We start from the raw sequence: 20,203 nt of genomic DNA, 5'->3' as shown, positions 1-20,203 counted from the left end.
ATAAACTTTCTTACATCTTGAACATTTCCACCCTAATCTGTGTAAAATACCAAATGGAGGTTATGACCTGCCTTGTGTTGGTTCAGATGCATATAGATACAGCCCAGGCTTGTTGTAATGAAGTCCTGAGTTGCTTCAATAGGAGGTGGTCACAGTGTAGATACTGGAAAGTAAAAAGCTGAGGGACCGTCTGCACACCTAAATCGTATGTGTTCTGTATGCCTATTATGTGGGACGAATGTTTGCGTCTATTTAGATTTGTTTGCTGTGACCATTCACGTGTCAGAATAGGCATGAAGAAATGCTACCTGTGTAAGAAATTAATCTTGTGCATGGTTTCTGTGAACAAGAGTGTTTCTTACATTTATTTATTTATTTATTAAATGTTTACTCTCGGGGCAGGGCGGATTTGATTTAAATCAATTTGATTTAAATCACGATTTAAATCACTACTCAGAAAGACTCGATTTAATCATGTGACCCCCCCCCCAAAAGTGCACTCTATTCATTGATTTTTTTGAAACTTAGCACTTAAGAGGTTGTGGGTTGATTCTGTCTACATAGATTTGCAAAGGAACAATGGGATTGTGATCTCTGCAGACACAAATTCACAGTTTTGAGAACTGTAAAACCAAACATCTGTGATAATATCTTCTAGATAGAAAAATTGCCCAATAATCTTACAGAAACTTCTGGAAGAGCATGACATTGTGAATGGATTAATGGAATTCATTTACCAAAAAAATTTAAACATTGCATGAATATACAGCCTCATGCTACATAATTAAAGACTAATTCTTATTTCATGATGAATAACCGTTGACTATAATGTATCTTAAATAGAAAACTACCTTTAGATAGATTTTTCCTCAAAAAGCATTTTATTAAAAAAATCTGATTTAAATCAAAATCCATTTTTTTTTAAAAAAAAATCATTGATTTTTATCCACCCTGTCTCAGGGCAGTTTACAGTAACCTGTCAGTAATCCAAACAATGACTATAACAATGAAAATACTGAAATATTGTGTGTCAAGTCTCGTGATCATTGGTTTATTATCCTTTGTCTAGATTTCAGTGGCCTGTTTAAAATTCTGCTTACAAAGAGAAGTTAACACTTCCTTTGCCTGCAGGTAAAAATCATCTAGACTTTTAACCTGATAAAACAGAATACTCATGAAATATTGCTTAACCAGGAGTTTATTGAAGCTGCAGAGAGATTTTATAGCTCCATTGCACACTCATTGAGACTAATGTGCATCTTTTTCTTTCTCTCTCTCTCTAGAGGTGGAATGTATTGATGAAGGGCTGTTACAGTTCTGTACAAACAAACTGAGACTATTGCACCTTCATGAATCAATCAACAAACTAAATTCTGTGACCGTACAATCTGAGATAGTACCATCTGATAATGTGAGTAATGTGAAAATTTGTTTTGCAAAAAGAATAAACAAATCCTTGGAGTGTGTATGATAAAATACAAAGAAACAAAAAATTAAACTCAGGAAGTGTTGCTTTTATTAAGATAACTTAAAGAAGTTTTAATAACATGTTGAACAGAACTTCATTTTTTTGTGATTGGGGCTGATAGAGTTCTGCTTCAAGGAAGCCAGTTGTTCGTTTGTTTTACCAAAAAATTATCATTTTGCCAAAGTTCATATTGTTAATTTCTACCTGAAGTGTTAAGGGCTGATTCATACCCTATGTTTTCATACACCGAAATAGTCTCTCTGAGGACAAAACCTTGTATGTTTTCACTTAGGAGAATTCATAGCATAAGAATTGGGCAGCCTCTGGCCAATCCATGTATGGGCAGCAGAACACCCATTTGTGCTGCATTCATATGTCATGGTGTACATATTGTTTCATGCTTGCTTCAAGCACTAAATCCATAAGTCCCATAATTTTATAAGAGAAAAAAATGTATTTTAAAGGTAGTTTCTCAAATCTGCTCTTATTAAGTAATATCCAGTTATGGATTAAAAATCAGAGTTGGTCCAGCTACGCAAGCAATCTGGGACAGCATTTTTTTTAGGGGCAAAAGTGAAGCACCATGTGGTCTGAGAGGTTTGCAGTGTGAGAGATGTCTTCCCAACGTTCCAATACAGCGCATAGTTAAATTATGGAACTCACTACCACAAGATGTAGTGATGGCCACCAATCTGGATGGCTTTAAAAGGGGGTTGGATAAATTCCTGGAGGCGAAGGCTATCAATGGCTACTAGCCCTGATGGGTGTGTGTATCTCCAGTATTCGAGGCAGTAAACCTGTGTGCACCAGTTGCTGGGGAACATGGGTGGGAGGGTGCTGTTGCACCATGTCCTGCTTGTTCATCTCTGGCCAATGGCTGGTTGGCCACTGTGCGAACAGAGTGCTGGATTAGATGGACCCTTCGTCTGATCCAGCAGGGCTCTTCTTATGTTCTTATGTCCTTTGTCACATTGCCAGGGATCCTGGGAGATACACCTCAGATCATGTGACAAAAATACGTCTTGGAAAGACATCTTGCATCTGCCCTATTAGACAGGAATACTGTGATGAGTGGAATTCCAAGCTAATGTGATCTTCACTGTGACATGTTTTAACATATTGTTTTTAAGGACTTGGCTAAATTACTCCGATTAGATGAAAAAGAGTTTACTAGGCTGCAGATGTTACTGGAGAATTACAAGCAGCAAAACACCCAACCTTCTGTGCGTTTTGCGGAGGATAAAGATGGTGTGCTGCCTGTGAAAACTTTCTTGGAGTATTTGGATTATGAAAAGGACGTGATTAATGTGAAGAAGCTAGATGAGAAAGAATATGTGGCATTAGGTATGTCGTTTGAGGGTTGATTGGGTCCAGGTTACCTGCGGGATCGCCTTCTCCCATATAGTCTGCCCCGCACACTCAGGTCCTCTGGGGTGAACTTACTTCAGTCAGCTAAAACTAGGCTGACATCAGTTTCCCAGAGGACCTTTTCTTCTGTCACCCCCAGATTGTGGAATGGCCTGCCAGAGGAGATTCGTAAAATTAACTCTCTGTGTGATTTTAAGGCAGCTTTAAAGACTAGCCTTTTCCGGCAGGCCTATCCAGATCAATGTTAGATCATGAATTTTTAAGATGTATTGATTCCTGTCCTAATGTTGTTCCCCGCCTCGATCCAAAGGGAGAGGCGGGTAAGAAATAAATTATTATTATTTGTTGTTGTTGTTGTTGTTATACCTTGGGTTTGGGTTGTCTAGTATACCCATGATGCTACCCTGCCTCCAAGAGCTTCTCCACTTAGGTAGTGGGATATCTGGCCAAAGCTCCCCCTTCTGTAGAAATAAATTGGTATGCTCTTTCTCCTAGAGTTCCTTAACATTGGAGTGAGCCAAGGGCTCTGGATCAAGGTGGTACAATGACTCTCATGAAACCGTCTTGCCTCAGCCTGTTGAGCTGTGTAGTGGGGTACCCTTGATCAAATGCAGTGGCAGAGGGGAGTGTAGGAAGGAAGAGGAGCGGAAAGTACATAGCTCCTATTAGCGTTATCTATTGCCCTTCTAAGTTGGCCAAATCTGCATGCATTGTCCTGATAGGTTGCTTTGTTCGCAAGGAGAGAGTCTTCATTGGGTGGGAAACCTTTAATGACTCGGAAAACTCTGGTATGTGTTTAGGAAGCTTTTTTTTCTGGAAATGTTTACATGGAGAAAGTTCAACAGAAGAAATGTGCCAGATGTTGGAGTCTGCAGGATTTAGCCCCCAACTGTTATTGGTGAGTACTATATTCACTTTCCTGTTTTACTCTTCATAGTAATTATCAGGCTTACATTCTAGCTGATCTCCAGCAATGAGCTCTTGCTAATCAACAGTCAATGTGTGAGAAATGGGAAATGTCTTTGAGTAGAAATCGTAACTTTTGGGGGTAGGTTGGTAGAGAAGAACATGGAAGACACTGAAGGTAGAAGAAGTGGCACAGTGTTGAGATGATGATAATGATAACAACAACAACAATAATAATAAATTATGTGTTACCCACCTCTCCCTCTGGATCGAGGTGGGGTACAACACAAATAAAAACACCATTGGGGTTCAGGCCATTGCCTGATTTTTTTATGTTTGTGTGTGAAATGGCTTTCAGTGTAATTCATGTTAAGCTACTGTTTGTCTATAACAAGATGACACAGGTAATAAAATGCTGCCATCAAACACCTCTCATTCAAATGGGACACCCAGCGAGATAAAATGCATTAGGATGCTTATGTATTGACTGCATATGGGGGAGAACCTGAATTTTGTGAAGGAAATGAGGAAGACAGTCCTAACCAATATGAAGCATCAAATTTTAAACAAAACGTACTTTGACACAGTGCATTAATGCTGCAGGGAGCTTATTAACGTATATAATGTGGAGGTCAGTAGAATAAATTTGTAGAAATAACTACACAGTTATTCTACTGACCTGAGGACCTTATCAGCAGTAGCTTTTAGTTAGGATGCTTTGGAGAGGTGACCTCCTGAATCTATTCCCATTTAAAGGAAGTCTCCTAAATCTCCTCCTCCTCTTTTCTCTCTCTCTCAGTCCCTGCTTCTCAGTGTGTGGCTTTCTAAGGAAAAAGATATTCTTCACAGAACACAATCAATTTGCTGTCTTCATGCTGCGCTGTCCCTTTTGAGCACGATGACAGGTGAGTTTATAGAATGGAAATGGGCAGTGCCTTTCTTGGAAATGGGCCATTGAACTGACTCTGCAAGCCATAATTAGGCCTGTGAACAAAGCCAAAGTTAGTGTTGCATGTGAAAGCATTTCGAAAGAAGTGAAGCGATGAATAACTTTGAAGTTGTTTAAGGGCCACCTGTCAGTATGCCAGTATTCTCATTATGGCACTTACACACTGGGATGCAACAGATATCTTGCATACTACCTTGGCCAGTTGAGCTGACTGGAAATTTTATCCTCCCACCTTCCTGCCTCAACCTGGTGTTAAATACTGGCATGGTATCTCCATCTGCTAGATAAGCTTTCTACTCCCCACATTAAGGGTTATGCTTACTGTTATCACTATGCTTTTAAAAAAAAATTCGGGTCTTATTAGTTTCTTTTTCTTCAGCACCCCTCCAGCTCTTCATGTTCATGTTATTGCCTTACAGTCCTTTTCTAAGATTTTCTCCTGTGGTGTGTGCATGAATATTTATTCAAGAAGGGATTTTTCTTAAAAAAAACAAAACACGAAAAGATCTCTATGATCAACTTCCTCTTTCTGACATATTTATTGGTAGTATCCAATGTTAGTCCTACCTATGTAGAGTAGACCAGTTGAAATGAATGAGGCTTATGTTAGTCAGTACTTACTTGTCCCATTCATTTCAGTAGGTCTATTCTGCATAGGACTAACATTGGATACTATCCTATGCTAACACAATTTTAATTGATCCCATTTCCAAAAGTCTTAAAATGATTACCTTATCAGTGTATTGGGATTTCTGCATAATTATTGATCGTGGGTACTTCAAGGCAACCTGACCTCAGGATGTTATTCAATAAAATGTGGTACAGTACTGTCTGATGAAAGCGTTCAGAATTCCTTGGCTTTATAGCGAACTGTGCCCTAGTATAGAATAAGGTTGAAAGAGTGCAATCCTATGCATGTTTAAATAGAAAAAAGTCTTACAATTCCTGTCTAAATATGCATAGGATTGTGCCTTAAGAATGGGACTGGGACTGGACGTTATGAACATATTACACCAGTTCTTCACCATTTTCACTGACTTCCAGACATTTCCAGTCCTAATTCAAGTGGTGAGGTTGACCTTTAAAGCCCTTCACAGCTTGGAGCCGCAGTACCCATGTCCTGAGATCATCAGCTAAGGTCCTTCTCTTTGTACTTCTGTAAGGGCACAACACAAAAAGGCTTGCCTAGCATCTACTTTAATGTTATTTCGCTGCTTCACAAATATTTTGTATTATTATTATCACAGGCTTCTAAAACTTGATTCTTTTAGAGCACAGTCCAGTGGTGATAGTCAGCAGCGTCCGAAGTGGAAGGCTACCAAGCTTCCGTGCTCTGGCCGCCTTGCATTTTTGCTAGAAGGGCGATTTTGCCTGTCTAGCCGCAGCAGTGGGAAGGAGGCTGGGACAAGTGTAGAAAGCTGTGTACGGCATCTTTCCCAGTCTCCTCTCCACCCCCAGGACTTCTTCATTCCCCTGTTTCCACGCTCAAGTATCTGAGTATGGAGAGGTAGCTGGTGCGATTCTCTCCATACTGGCTATGAGAGAGAGGGGGAGGGAGCGAGGAGCACAGTTTACTGGCTCCTAACCGGAGCCCACGGAGACAGTAAACCAAACAATCCTATGTCCCCTTCCCCCAGACACTGCCTAGGGGCCTTGAGATTGCTACCCTTGGTTTTTTTGCTATGTCTTATGGGGCTGTTCTAGATCTTGGATTTTAAAACTTTGTTAATATTTGCTACTGTTACAGTTTTAGCTTTCTCTCTGTTCTCTTGGCTGTTTTAATGCTTCTTTTTAGAATTGTATTTTGTATTTTAGCATTTTAATTTATTTTTGTAATTTGTATGTTGCTCAGAGAACTTCACTTATTGGACAGCAAACAGATACATGTTGTAAAATTGTAAGGAAAGACAATCTGTTGGCAATCTATGCAAAACTGTGCCACGTTAATATGACTCGTTTTTTTTAAAAAAAATCTTAGTTGATTGTATAAATTGTAATTAAATTTACAAGTACCAAGTGGAGCAGAGAGCTTATGGCAGAGGTCTCTTTTGCATAGATGTGTTGATTCCTGTACTAATGTTGTTCCCCGCCTCGATCCAAAGGGAGAGGCGGGTAAGAAATAAAATGATGATGATGATGATGATGATGATGATGATGATGATGATGGCCTAGCAAAGTATGTCCTATTGTGTATTATCCTGCAGCACCAACAGATAGCAGAATTGAGTCCTAAAAAGTCACGGTTCTCCTTTCTCTTTTCGAATTCTTCAGGAATGCCTCTTCTGAGAACGGCACCAGCATTTGCTGGAGATGATTGGTGGCGTATGCATGTGTTGCTGCAGGCCCCATTTTAGAAGAGGCATTCCCTAGAGGAGACCACCCACAGTTTTTGTGCAAAAACTAAATTAAAAAAATATATATTAATGGATGATAAGATTTTAATGATATTGGTTTCATTGAATAAACACTATACACCTACAATTTTTTAATAAAAATTCCAGTTAATTTTTTAAATTTTATGTTGTGGTTTTACTTTGCTAATTTCACTTGACAACATGTACATCTGAGTTTCCTCCACTTTTTGTTTTAGTTGCTATAGATGAGTCCTGGGATTCTCAGTCTGTCTCCCCCTGGTGGCAGCAAATGCGGACAGCATGTATCCAGTCTGAGAATAATGGAGCTGCCTTATTATCTGCTCATGTTGGGCATTCTGTAACAGCGCAGATAACTGATAGCATAGCAGAAAAAAAGGCAAGTAACAGATTTCTTTATTTCTTTATTACACTTATATACCGCCCCCATAGCCAGGGCTCTCTGGGCGGTTTACAGAAATTCATTCCCCCTGCCATACAGTGATTTTCCCTATAGCTTTTAAATATTGAGTTTGTTCTGACTCTATACTGTTAGCCTCACCCTACCCGGTGCCTGTTTACACTTCCCTGTGCCTGTTTGCATTCTCTTTCCCTCCTTATTGTTTACTACAACTTTATTAGATTGTAAGCCTATGCGGCAGGGTCTTGCTATTTACTGTGTAATCTGTACAGCACCATGTACATTGATGGTGCTATATAAATAAATAATAATAATAATAATAATAATAATAATTGCTGAAAGAAAGCTGCAAAATCTGCTGCAGAAGAACAGATTTTAACCTCACAGCTTTTGGAAAATGACAATGAAATTTGTTTTTCTGTGTTTATGAGATGTACATGCGTCGTCCTCCGGTTTGTAAATATGAGCCATACTGGCAATGAAATTTCACAAACACCATGGCCTGTTTGGCATTGTAGTGCTGCTTTTCAACAACTGAGTATTAAAGTTAATTGTATTTTGTTTTTGCTTTAGCTCTTGCTCAGGTCTTAGACTCTTAGGAAATTCAGCTTTCATAACCCTTTGCCCCTGTCTCTTAGTGTGCAGGTGACAATAATGACAATGGTGTATTGGTTTACATTTTTATTCCATGTTCCCTCCAAGGAGCCTGCATTCCCACCCACCCTGGCCCTAATTTTATCTTCACAATAATCCTGTCAAATAGGTTAGGCTGGGAAATGATGGCTGTTTTCTTATTTAAACCTGATTATTAAAAAATATATATATGTTAGAGTAAGTTGACATGTGTAAAACAAGTTTTATTATATGCATGTTGACTGGTAAAAGACTTTTTGCTGACTTCTTTCTTTTCTAAGGGCCCCTTCATGTACAAAAATGTAAAATATGCATGCAACAAACACATGTATCAAACAAAATCATTAATCAGGCAACTGTGATTTGGCTGCAGTTTTCTGTTGAGCCTCCATTGGTAAATCTGGGCTTGCCTCTGTGTAACGTGTGAAATAGCCTTAACGTAACCCTTACTTTGACTTCTTTAACTCAGCATTGAGGAAACTTCACAAACCATCTTGTTTTGTTTTGTTAGTTTTCTCAGATAACTGTAGGTGCTGATACGGACTCTTGGGAAGCGCTCTCACTTGATACTGAATACTGGAAACTTCTGTTGAAACAGTTAGAGGATTGCCTAATACTTCAGACACTCCTGCACAGTAAAGTGAGCAAAAAGACAACCCAAGTCTCGTCTCTGCAATCCGAACCACTTAGCAGACTTTCTGTAAAGAAACTGCTTGAAGGAGGAAAAGGTGATGTATGTGATCAAATATGTGTGAATGGACCTCCACTCGTGGAAGGGGGAGGGAAGGGATTTTTGCTCATTCCCCTGTTCCCCCTGTAGCCCCTTGTGTCTTCCGCAAATCTGCTCCAGAGGACCCTCCAGAGCAGCATGAGAGAAGGTGCAGGAGGTTGCAGGGGAAGGGGGAATTGGGGGGAAATCACCTTCCACCCTTCTGTGCATAGAGAAGAATTCATTGAATTTGTCCAAATAGCATATGAAAAAAAGAAAGTAAAATGCATTTACAATTCCATATTAAAAGATAATAAAATAAAATATATTTAAAACATAAAAGTATAGATAGGACAGGAATTAGTATCTGGACTTTGCTAGAACAAAACTCAGGATTAAGATTTAAAGTATTCTAAAAACAATAAAAAATAAACATTGAGGAAGTGCATCTATGAGTTTATCTCTTCAAAGCTCAGAATATCTACCAGTTAACTGAGATGGATTCCAGATATCTAGCGCTGGAGGCCTTCATTGCAAAGGAAGCTACATTCAAAGTTACGTACTGATTAGTTCCTTGTAGTAGAAGGCTTGTTTTTTCTTTCAAATTCCTTTTCTTTAATAAAGGCTCTAGATAGTATCAGATTATAGCTGACTTCAAAAATGTAGTAAGACAAATCCTCTAGTACTGCTGCCCCACATATGCATAATTTGCCTTGCACTGGCCACCCTTCTGTCAGTGGGACCCTTTATTGGATTGCTGCCCCTTTTGAAAATTGAAGGACTCTTCTGTTCATGAAAAGACTGTACCGAATCCAGCCCTTTGGATATTTGTGTTCAACTTTCATCTTCTCTAAATTCTGTGAAAAGTAGCTCGGGGACTCACAGTACTCTATTTACCTAAATTCTGGGAATGTCATGTTGGATCCAGACTTTTTTGTCATGGAGTGCTTGTGACACCTCCATCTGTATCTCACACTGGGCTGATTAAGAAGAAAAGAAGCTGAACCCATGGAACCAAAGATGTGTGAAGATTTTTCTTTTCTTTGAGATGCCTGTAAGGCTCAGTTCAGACAACACGTTTCTCAACGGTGGGTTTAGAATGCCACAGTCGAGTTTTTATACCACTGTTGAGAAATGTGTTGCCTGGTGTGAAAACTCCATGCAACAGCGGAGGTTTTTGGGGGGGAAACTGTCCACGCAGAATATCCACTCTGTGCAGAGGAGAGTTCCTGTGCAATGGTTGTGTTGCGTGTTGTGTGGCAAGCTCCGTGGAGTTCTCCATTGCGTTGAGTTGACTTTTCCCGTTGGCTGCAGAATTCCCTGGCAAGAGCAACAAAAGGAGTGAGGAGAGCTGCCGGGTTTGGTTTTGTGCAGCAATGGCTGATGGGATACCATTGGGAGGACTGGGGGAGGAGAGAGGGCAGAGGAACTGTAAAACAAACGTTGTGATGGATTTTACTCAACTCCGCGGTAGCCCACAGTCACACAGTGGTGGAGTTAGAACATGTTGTGTGGGGAGTACCCCCTAACAACTCAACCGTTGATTGGAGTTTTCACACTGCGTTGACTAATGTGTTGTCTGAATTGAGCCTAAAGCTACGTTCCTAAGTCTGAAGGAAGAGGCCATAGGGAATGCTTCAAATCACAAGCAGCCTTGAAACTGAGCAGTTTGTACTGTCTAAGGGTCCGGATTTTTATATATGCATCTCACATGGAATATGTATATATTCTTAATTGGTTGTTAACTTGTCCTAAATTCCTTAACATATATACGGACAGCTTTGTACATCCAGGCATTAGAGTGTTTAGTCTGAGATGGAGAGAAAACCAAAAGTGTCAACAATTCCAGTTGACAGTGAAACTGAAGTAGCTCCAGTTGTACAAACCCTATTTCTTAGCTCCATGCAATTTGAATGTTTTGCGGTCTTTGTCTTACAGTTAACAAGACAATTTCAGGTTCAGTGTGGTAAAATCTGATAAAGGGATTAGTGTCAGCTTATGTGGCATACATCAACGTTCATGCACAGGAGAGGAAAAGGCTAATAAAGATTGACTTTTTTTAATGCCTAGAGGCAATGCATTTTGAAATTGTCCCAAGCAAGCTACTAGGATTGTAAACTTCCTTACCGTAAAAAACATTTTAAAAATCAAATATGTGGAAACTTAATCAATATGATTTAAGCAATGACAGTAGCATCTGAATATGTAGCTGTTGAATTTTGTCTTCTTGACAGACGTGCTAGGAGTGCTTTCAGCTGAGTGTTTACCTCACATCTGTAACTGATGTGATAAAATTCTTCTTCCCGCTTTGCAGGATAACAGACAACCAAGTTAGCCCAAGGCGAGAGAGCTCAATCTGAGACAGGCAGTTTATATGTTAAGTCCTTACAAAGGCAAGCAGGTTTCAGTTTTGTGGGAATTCTAGAGAATCTAGTGGAAAAATCTGGGAGTAGTTCCATGGTTGAAATGAATGGAAAGTCTGCAGAGTTAGTATGCATAAATGCTAGGCCCTTACTGAATAAATGACTATGGATTTCATCCCATTTAATTGCTTGGGGTGGTGCTGAGACTTCTTGTTAGATTGGGCATGAACCGCTGGGCTGTTTTATACATTCAGCTGAATAAAGCATTCAAGTTTTACCTGGGTGATACTACTTCAGCCTGCATTCGAGCAGTTGCAAATTCATGTGTTGCCCCATTCTGTAAAACTGCATCACTGTGCATTTAAAAACAAAATCCTAGCACAAGAGTAGGCAAATGTTTTCAGGCATGGGAAAATTCGGCAATTTCGGAAATTGTCCTGGGCACCACCACAAAATGGCTGCCATGGGAAGCATGACAAAAGACAAGTAACCTGCCCCAAGGGCTGAGTACACGGCAGAGGTGGGGTGTAGCCCCCATCACACTAAACAACTCATTGGAAGCTCCAGTTTTCAGCTCCCAACAGAAACCTATTTCACCCAGTTGCTAGTAAGAAAATGTGTTCGGTTTTTTTAAAAAACAAGTGGGTGGGGTGGAGCATCTTGGTGAATGCCAAGAAAGGCCCCACACCCTGACATCCTAGGAAGAAGGGTTAAGTGTAGCCTCGTTGATGTGCTAGTTCTCTATGTGCAGGAAGCAGCTTGTTCCCATGTAGGAGCATTAAAAAATGCAAGCCAGTGTGGTGTAGTGGCTAAAGTGTTGGACTGGGAGTCGGGAGACTGGGTTCTATTCCTCACTCGGCCATGGAAACCCACTGGGTGACTTTGGGCCAGTCACAGACTCTCAGCCCAACCTACCTCACAGGGTTGTTGTTGTGAGGATAGAAATGGAGAGGAGGAGGATTATGTATGCCGCCTTGGAATCCTTGGAGGAAAAAGGCAGGATATAAATGCAATGAATGAATAATAAATAAATAAACCTCAAGTTATACCATCTAGGAAGATGGTAGTGCTTTATTTTTCTGTATGCGTAAACTGAGCCTAGGCTTGTTTTCAAAGGAAAATAACTAACTGATTCTGGGCTGCCTGTTACTTTTGTTTCAGGAGGCATTGCTGACAGTGTAGCAAAATGGGTTTTCAAGCAAGACTTCAGCCTACCATTGCTCAGACTGGGGCGACAGAGGGAAGCATCGGAAAATGAAGAGGAAATGCCACGAACTAGCATCAGTTTTCTAGCTGAGAGTGCAGAAGACCAGCCAGGCTTGGATGCCATATTAGGTAAAGATGAAATAAATAAACATCATCAACTTTTGAATGGGTGTTATCTAGACGCAACTTGCAAGTGAATAAATACATGGATATCTGGTCTGCTTTTCTTGACTCTCCTTTTTTTTTAATTAATGGTACACATGATGGAAAATTACGATAAGCTTATATACATAATGTATAGGTTTTTTTCCTTTCGTTTTCACGATGTATTTTCTGTTCTGTTTTGTTGTTATTCACAATAGAAAATAAATAAATAAATGTATGAATAAAACGCTACTTGAGGAGCAAACTGAAATGACTGAATAGTTCCCAATTGACAAATAGCAAAGCAATGAAACGCCTCCCCCCTAATATTCATGATCTTTTTTTTAAACTTATTTCTAGAATTACTGCATTTAGCGTATCAGCAATTTCCTTGTAGTCTAGAGATGGATGTGCTCCATGCGCATTGCTGTTGGGAATATGTTGTGCAGTGGAACAAGGACCCAGAGGTAATGGGGCATTTCTGTTCCTTATTTATTTATTTATTTATTTATTTTATTGCACCTATATACCGCTCCCATATCCAAGGCTCTCTGGGCGGTTTACAGAATTTATCCCTCATGTTTCCTGTTATAGATGCTGCTGTTGTGAAATAGTAAATAATGACAACTGGGTTTGGCTTACAATTTTATAGATTAGTCATTTGAAGACAGCTGCCTTGACCAATTTCGTGTTTTAAAATTACTTTGGCACACTAGTTGCAACCATTTGCACCCACATTTGTACACAATGGGCCTGTTCAGACACACACTAAGCCATGGTTAGGTCGCTAACCCTTTTGCAGCAAATGGTAAGTGAGCATGTTTAAACTGTGGTTTAATGTACCATGTACATTGATGGTGCTATATAAATAAATAATAATAATAATAACCCCATGGTTAGAAATGGGTCACACGACACATTAAGCCATAATGACCCTGTTCAGACAACACGTTAAGCTATGGTGGTTAAGCATTTTGAGCTTAAACATTATGGCTTAGCATGTCGAGTGAGCATGTGTGAACCATTTCTAACCATGGTGGCTACATAGCCATGGTTTAAACACGTTCACTAAGCATTTGCTGCAAAAGGGTTAGGGACCCTAACCATGGCCCAGTGTGTTGTTTGAACAGGTCCAATGTTTTAGCTCAACGTGTTTAACCACCATGGCTTAAGGTAATTTAATTCTGCTTTCATAATTTGTTAGAAGTTGACAGCAAATAAACAGCTGCTGCACTAAAACTACTTTGTTAAACTGTGTGTGTGTTTTGAAGACTAATTAGAGTATATATCAAGACTAATTAGAGTATATATTAATACAGAATGAAAAGCTTGCAATTTTGGAAGATTAGGCTGTATGCTACAATACAAACTGGATTCAACCAATGTCGTGGATTGTAGGAGTTTTCCTGGTATAGGATAATTGAAACAAGAAGGAGTAATATCTCAAATACCCTTTGAATAATACATACAAGGAACTAATTTACTGTTACTTTGCTTCATGGATTCCCCCCCCCCCAAAAGCAACTCTCATTTCACTTTATCTCATTCATTTTTCACCTTTACCTCTTTCATTTTTCACTACCTATTTTTAAAAGTAGAAATCCTTAACCATGGTGTCAATTTATCTGCTGCGTTAATGTTGCTATAACTGCTTTCTCAAACTCTGAAGAGAGACCACTATTGTTCTTCTCATCCAAATAACCTTTTCAGAACAAAGCTTTTGAAAAAATACAGAACTTGCTTTTCTTACTAAGATTTCTTGGTGTGCGTGGTGTGTTTTTTAAAATAATGTGTGTGTATATGTTTCAGCCTACAACATTTAGTAATCAGGGCCTATAAATAGCAAAGCCCCTGTCATTCACATGTGATTAAAGCCTGAAATGTTAAATAAAAGACAAGAGTTTTAACAATTAGCCTAGGGAAGCAGCTTCCTTGCCTCATTGCATTGACCAATTTTGACACTTGATTTCTCTCTCTTCTTTAACCTTTTAATACAAGGAAGCACATTTTCTCATCAAGTCTATAGAACATCTGAGATGCATCGATAATGCTCATGTTCAGCATGGTAAGTACAGTGGAACTGTTAAACATCTCAGTAGAATATATTAGTTTGAATAGATCGGGGTAGGCAGCCTGGTGCCCTCTAGATGTTTTGGGCTACAGCTTCCATAATGCCTGACCATTGGCCAAGCTGACTGGGGCTTCTGAGGGTTGTAGTTGAAAACATCTGGAGAGCACCAGATTGTCTACCCCTGGTGTAGCTTGTGCAGTTTGTCAGGCTGCATAAGGAGGTAGAGAGGCTAGCTTCAGTGTTATCAATGTGTCTGTAACTGGCATCCCCCATGGATACTCCCTATGTAATTATAATTGCATTTATGAAATTATAATTGAGCGAGTACCGTTGGTACCAGCATCCCCACTGTGATCTGACTGATCTGTGCAAGTTTTTACTTGCAAACTTTGATTGACAGAAGTTGTTTGATGTTGTTAATAATCAATTCATACTCATATTATCTGAGCCCAGTTCCAAGAGGAATGCACCTTTCTATCCTAAGAGTTTGCTGAACAAAATTCATTTTTTTTTTGACATTGCCTTCTATTGGATCTCAAGTTCATGTAACTGTTTTCAGGAATTGCTTTAATGATGTGGAACACATTCATAGTGAAAAGGCTTTCTGCTGCTACCTACTTAATGGACAAGGTAAATATTGAATTATATTTCTCCTATTCTTTTAGAGTTTGTGTGTGTGTGTGTGTGTGTGTGTGTGTGTGTGTGTGTGTGAGAGAGAGAGAGAGAGAGAGAGAGAGAGGCTCAGTTAAGACAACATGTTAATCAACGTAGTGTGAAAACTCCACTCAAAGGTCTGATCCAGCATGGCTCTTCTTAATGTTCTTATGAATTCCGTGATGATCCAGCCCTGGAATTTTGGCTGGGGTTGGGTGCCTGTGCTGACACAAAGGCTCATGAAAACTAAATTGACCCCAAATGGAAGGGAAGCAGTTTTATGTGGCTGAACGAAGGTCAACCAGAAAGGAAGCATTAGAAATCTGATCTGATAGAATAACGCCTCTCTTATTTACAGTTTGTAGGAAATGATGGGAGGGAGAGGGAAAGGAAGACCCCCAACATTCATGGATGGGATCTTACCAGCATGTGCGGGGGTTTGCTTTTTTTAACCTAAATGATTCTTAAACTTAACAAGAAAACTCTTCTGTTAAAGGTTGGAAAAGCACCAAAGGATAGATTATGCCGAAGGGCAAGTATTTTTTAAAATTATTTATTTATTGAAGAAATGTGTAAGAATGGCAAGTCTGATGATGACTCTGTTAATCTGAAATGGTGGATTCCTGTCAATTCAAATTAAAATCATAGCTAAGATCTGCCCCTCACCCTGGCAAGGTAATAGCTCTTCTAGTCCTTTTATTTTACATTGCTCCATGTTTCCATGAGATCACGGGGAGAGAACACTTACCTGTCTTCATTTAATCTAAGCATGCACTTTTGATAAAATTAATTTTCTTTAAACCAGGGTAACTGTGAGTAGTTTTGTATTTATCCATTCGTCATGTTTTGCTCTGCTTTTGCTTTTGCACTGCTACTGTGCTTTGAATAAAGAGTCTTGTGGCACTTATTCTTTCATGAGCTATAGCCCACTTCATCAGATACACGGAGTATTATGGTGAGTGTGTGTGTATATGTTGTGGGGAGGAGACTTGTACATCGTGAGGTCAGAAGGACATCGAATGGATAAAGAACTAAAAGCGACAATCACATTGGGCAGTATCCTATGCTGCCCCCCTGCTAACTGAACAGACCACTAGCACAACAGGAACTAATGGCTCCTGAAACAACCCTGGAAACTAGTGGAAACACTCATTTTCTGAATGGGATTAGGTCAGTGGAGTTCCCTTCTGTGAGCTTTGCTGACCTGCCCCTTTCCAGAAACAAGTTTTCCAATTGTTTCAAGAACCACTAGTTTCCTGTTATGCTAGTGGTCTGCTCTGTTAGCACCGGGGCAGCACAGGATACTGCCCAATGCGATAGTCACTTTTACTACTTCTGCATTTAAAGTCCTTCTGATGTCATTGTTTACAATTCCCACCCCCACCCCCTTATGTACCATACCTGAAACTCTCTCAAGCCTTCCATGCACCTGATGAAATAGTCTATAGGCCATGATGACACTTTATGTCAGGAAAAACTTCCTGACTGTTAGAGCAGTACGACAATGGAATCAGTTACCTAGGGAGGTTGTGGGCTCTCCCACCCTAGAGGCCTTCAAGAGGCAGCTGGACAACCATCTGTCAGGGATGCTTTAGGGTGGATTCCTGCATTGAGCAGGGGTTTGGACTCGATGGCCTTGTAGGCCCCTTCCAACTCTGCTATTCTATGATTCTATGAAATACGTTAGTCTTTAAGGTGCCACAAGATGTGTTGCTATTTTTGCTGCTATTGTGCCTTGAGTGTGCACCTTTTGTATTCAGAATAAAAAATTGTTTTATTTTAAACACTGCCAAAATGCTGGACAATTTTTAAGCTTGAATTTAAAACCCAAATCATGTTTATCACCCATTTATTTCACTAATCATGCAATTTTTAATAGAGGACCACCTTCATCTCTCTTTACAATTTTGGCATATCCAGCTTTTGACATAACATTTATTTCAGCGATTGGGGTACATTTTTTATTTATTTATTTAACGTTTAACCTGGCCAGGGAGTATTGCCTTTGAAAATGATTTCATACAGATTAATATTGAATACTTTGATCCTTTATTTAATTTGGATTTTAGCTAGATTTAATTACCCTCTTTGAGTAGTGATGAAAGACATGGTAATGTAAATATGAATGTTAGTCTGAGGCATCAATTCTTCATTATCATTATTTGACTTAGTTTCAACAAGGAGCTCTTATGGGTGATGGTTATATTGAATTGGAAATGTCATGATCTTCAAGAATATTCTTTAGAAAGGTGTTTTGTGCATGTATTATCTGTGTTAGGGGTGTGCTCTGCTCTGTTTCGGATCCCCGAATCTGAAGCGGAGCAGGCCAATCTGCACCTCTGACGCCCGGTTCTGGAGCGGATTGGGGGAGGTTTGGAGTGGTCCGAAGCGATTCGGACCATTCTGAAGCTCCGGACCCAGGTAAGTGGGGGAGGAAAGCTTACCTGGCTCTGCCGGCGCTGCAGTCCATGCAACGGCAGCAGAGCCAGGGAAGGGGGGAGGGGGGCTTACCTGGCTCCGTCGTGGTCCGGGCAGCGGCTTCAACTGAGCCTCAGTTGAAGCCACCACCTGGACCATGATGGAGCCAGGTGAGTGGGGGGGGAGGGGGGCTTACCTGGCCACGCCACTGCAGTCTGTGCGGCGGTGGAGCCAGGTAAGGGGGTAGGGGGGCTGTTTCCACCTTGAGGCCTGGGCCGCAGTTGAAGCTGCTGCCTGGACCACGACGGATGCAGGTAAGTGGGGGGAGGGGGCTTACCTGGCAGCGGTGGCGCTGTCCATGCAGAGGTGGCAGTGCCAGGTAAGTGGGGAGGGGGGGTTACCTGGCTCCGTGCAGCAGCGTATGGTGAAGCCAGGTAAGGTGGGAGGGGGACCTATTTGGCCCACATTTTGTCCCTGCTTTCCCACTTACCCACCTCCACCGCCTGCCGAGGAGGCAAGTAAGTGGGGACAGTGGGGGGCAAAATGGGGTCCAGATCTCGCTCTGGATCCAGTTCTGGAGTGGATTGGAGGAGGGTCAGATCGACCCGAAGCAGTTCGGGGTGGTGGTGCACAGCCTTAATCTGTGTTTGTCTCACGTTCCTTCTCTGTTCAGATGTTTGTTTCTAAATGAACTGTAAATGTGTTTTTCTACGAGCGCAGTCAGAAAACCAGAAAATGTTTTAAGGGGAAAAATCAGGTTGCACAGCCTAACACTGTTTTTTGTCACCGTTTTTTGTCAAACAGGACGTCGGGATGAGCGACACAGCAATGACATGTTTTCTTGGCTCTTGCTCAGATCTTCTTCAAACTCTCATGGAGGTAACCCAAAACCCACACCTCACATTGTTTTTAATAGATGAATAATAATGTCTTCTGTATCTGGGCCCTTTGAGACTAAATTTGTCTGCAAAACACAGGAAATTAATGCTTCTATCCCATAAAGGGTTCATATGTCTCTTCAAAAGGAATGTTAATGGATCATTTCCTGAAAGGCAAAGATAACAATGTCATACAGAGATATTTTTTTTTAGCTTTGAATGTATTCTAATTTTTATTTGATTCCTTTGAAATGCTGTGGTTTTGCAGGCAAGACTCCTTGATCCCTGCTTTTGCATCTTTAATAATAAATATTATTATGAATATTTCTGACCAAGACTAATTCGGAATGAAATTGCAGTTACTTTTAAGAGGCCAATGCTTTTCCTCTGCTTTGCTACACCAGGCTGATGTACGGAGTGATGAGATGCAGCTTCCTGTGCTGGACACAGAGGATGCCTGGGTGTCAGTGGAAGGACAGATCTCACTAGTGGAACTAGCCCTGGAACAGAAACACATCCATTACCCCCTTGTTGAGCACCAGTCTGTGCTCTGCACTCTCTTGTACGGAATCATGAAGTTTTCACTGAAGAGTGTGAAGCCCCTCTCTCTTTTTGACAGTAAGGTAATGTCCGTAGAAGAGTTGCTGTGAGCCCCTGCCTGCCCCCACGCTTACAAGAGTTCAAGATCAGTCTGCCGCTGTGAAACGTATCTTCATATATTTAAGACAGGGGAGGCAGTAGGAAGAATAAAGTTCAGATAGCTTTGGGGGGCTGTTCAGGGTGCTCGTTCTCACTGTGGCCCTCGTGCCCCCTGAAATAATGCAACCAGCAGGGAAAATCAGAAGCAGTACTGTAGATCAGGGCCGCCGAGAGCGGGTTCAGGCCCAGGTGTTTTTTTTCCCCAGGCCCCCCAGCAAGGGGGGACCAGCTAAAAATCTTTAGCTAGCATGGCGCATGGGCAGGAAGCTGCCATCCCTGTTGGGGGAATTAGTAGCGTTTTACAAATTCCTCCCTGCAGTTCGCAAATAAACGAAAGCGTGAGCTTTGAATCCTCAATGCTTTTATTCAGAGAAGTCTTCCAAAACAAAACGACCAGGCTGGTAGCATCAACTAATAACAAAGTAATTGTCTTACCCTGAATCACAGTAAGCATAACAGCTTTACGGTTCTCCTTGACAAATGTTCCCTTCACATCAAACAGCATACTCCCTTCTCTGGCAGCGGCAGCAGCCCACGCCACCCACCCACCCCCACTGCTGTGAAAGAGCGAGCCTTTTACTTACTCCACCCAATCACCAACAGGTGTTCTGAGCTTGCAAGTCTCTGCCAATAATCTGCCAATAATTACTGTTAAGGTTAACACGAAAACCTGACAGTCCCAAGCAGCAGGAGGGCACCCCGAGGGCCTGCCAGTGCCACTTGCTCCCCCTGCTTAGCAGCCAAGCAGGGCAGGCCTGCCCACTCCCACACCCTGGCCCTTGATGGAGCCCGGGGAGCAGGATGCAGCAGCCTCCCGTGGGCCACACGGCTGTCTGGCTGGTGAGGGACGCTCTCTGTGGCGAGAGATGTCCTGTAAGTCCTGCGGCACAGGGCCTTTGGCCACCTCTTCTCCCCTCCTGACCCCCAAGTGCTTCCGGATCCCTCCAAGCCATGCAGCAGAGTTG

The 20,203-nt window shown here is 41.2% G+C and overlaps 1 protein-coding gene across 1 annotated transcript in view; it reads left to right on the top strand.

Annotated features, from left to right (window-relative positions):
* Positions 1-20,203, top strand: part of RAB3GAP2 (RAB3 GTPase activating non-catalytic protein subunit 2) — a 56,060-nt gene that overhangs the window by 30,167 nt on the left and 5,690 nt on the right. Inside the window, exons 19-31 of the mRNA XM_063124095.1 lie at positions 1,284-1,411; positions 2,599-2,812; positions 3,637-3,734; positions 4,542-4,647; positions 7,282-7,442; positions 8,608-8,824; positions 12,330-12,503; positions 12,879-12,985; positions 14,517-14,583; positions 15,149-15,219; positions 15,740-15,775; positions 18,466-18,540; positions 18,944-19,162. Coding sequence (XP_062980165.1) covers positions 1,284-1,411; positions 2,599-2,812; positions 3,637-3,734; positions 4,542-4,647; positions 7,282-7,442; positions 8,608-8,824; positions 12,330-12,503; positions 12,879-12,985; positions 14,517-14,583; positions 15,149-15,219; positions 15,740-15,775; positions 18,466-18,540; positions 18,944-19,162 — 1,673 coding nt within the window. The remainder of the gene's footprint in view (positions 1-1,283; positions 1,412-2,598; positions 2,813-3,636; positions 3,735-4,541; positions 4,648-7,281; positions 7,443-8,607; positions 8,825-12,329; positions 12,504-12,878; positions 12,986-14,516; positions 14,584-15,148; positions 15,220-15,739; positions 15,776-18,465; positions 18,541-18,943; positions 19,163-20,203) is intronic.

Source organism: Elgaria multicarinata, chromosome 4 (assembly GCF_023053635.1).
Source record: "Elgaria multicarinata webbii isolate HBS135686 ecotype San Diego chromosome 4, rElgMul1.1.pri, whole genome shotgun sequence".
In the NCBI taxonomy this organism is placed as follows: Eukaryota; Metazoa; Chordata; class Lepidosauria; order Squamata; family Anguidae; genus Elgaria; species Elgaria multicarinata.
The sequence above is the reverse complement of the archived record's forward strand: the minus strand, read 5'-3'. Positions and strand labels throughout refer to the sequence as shown.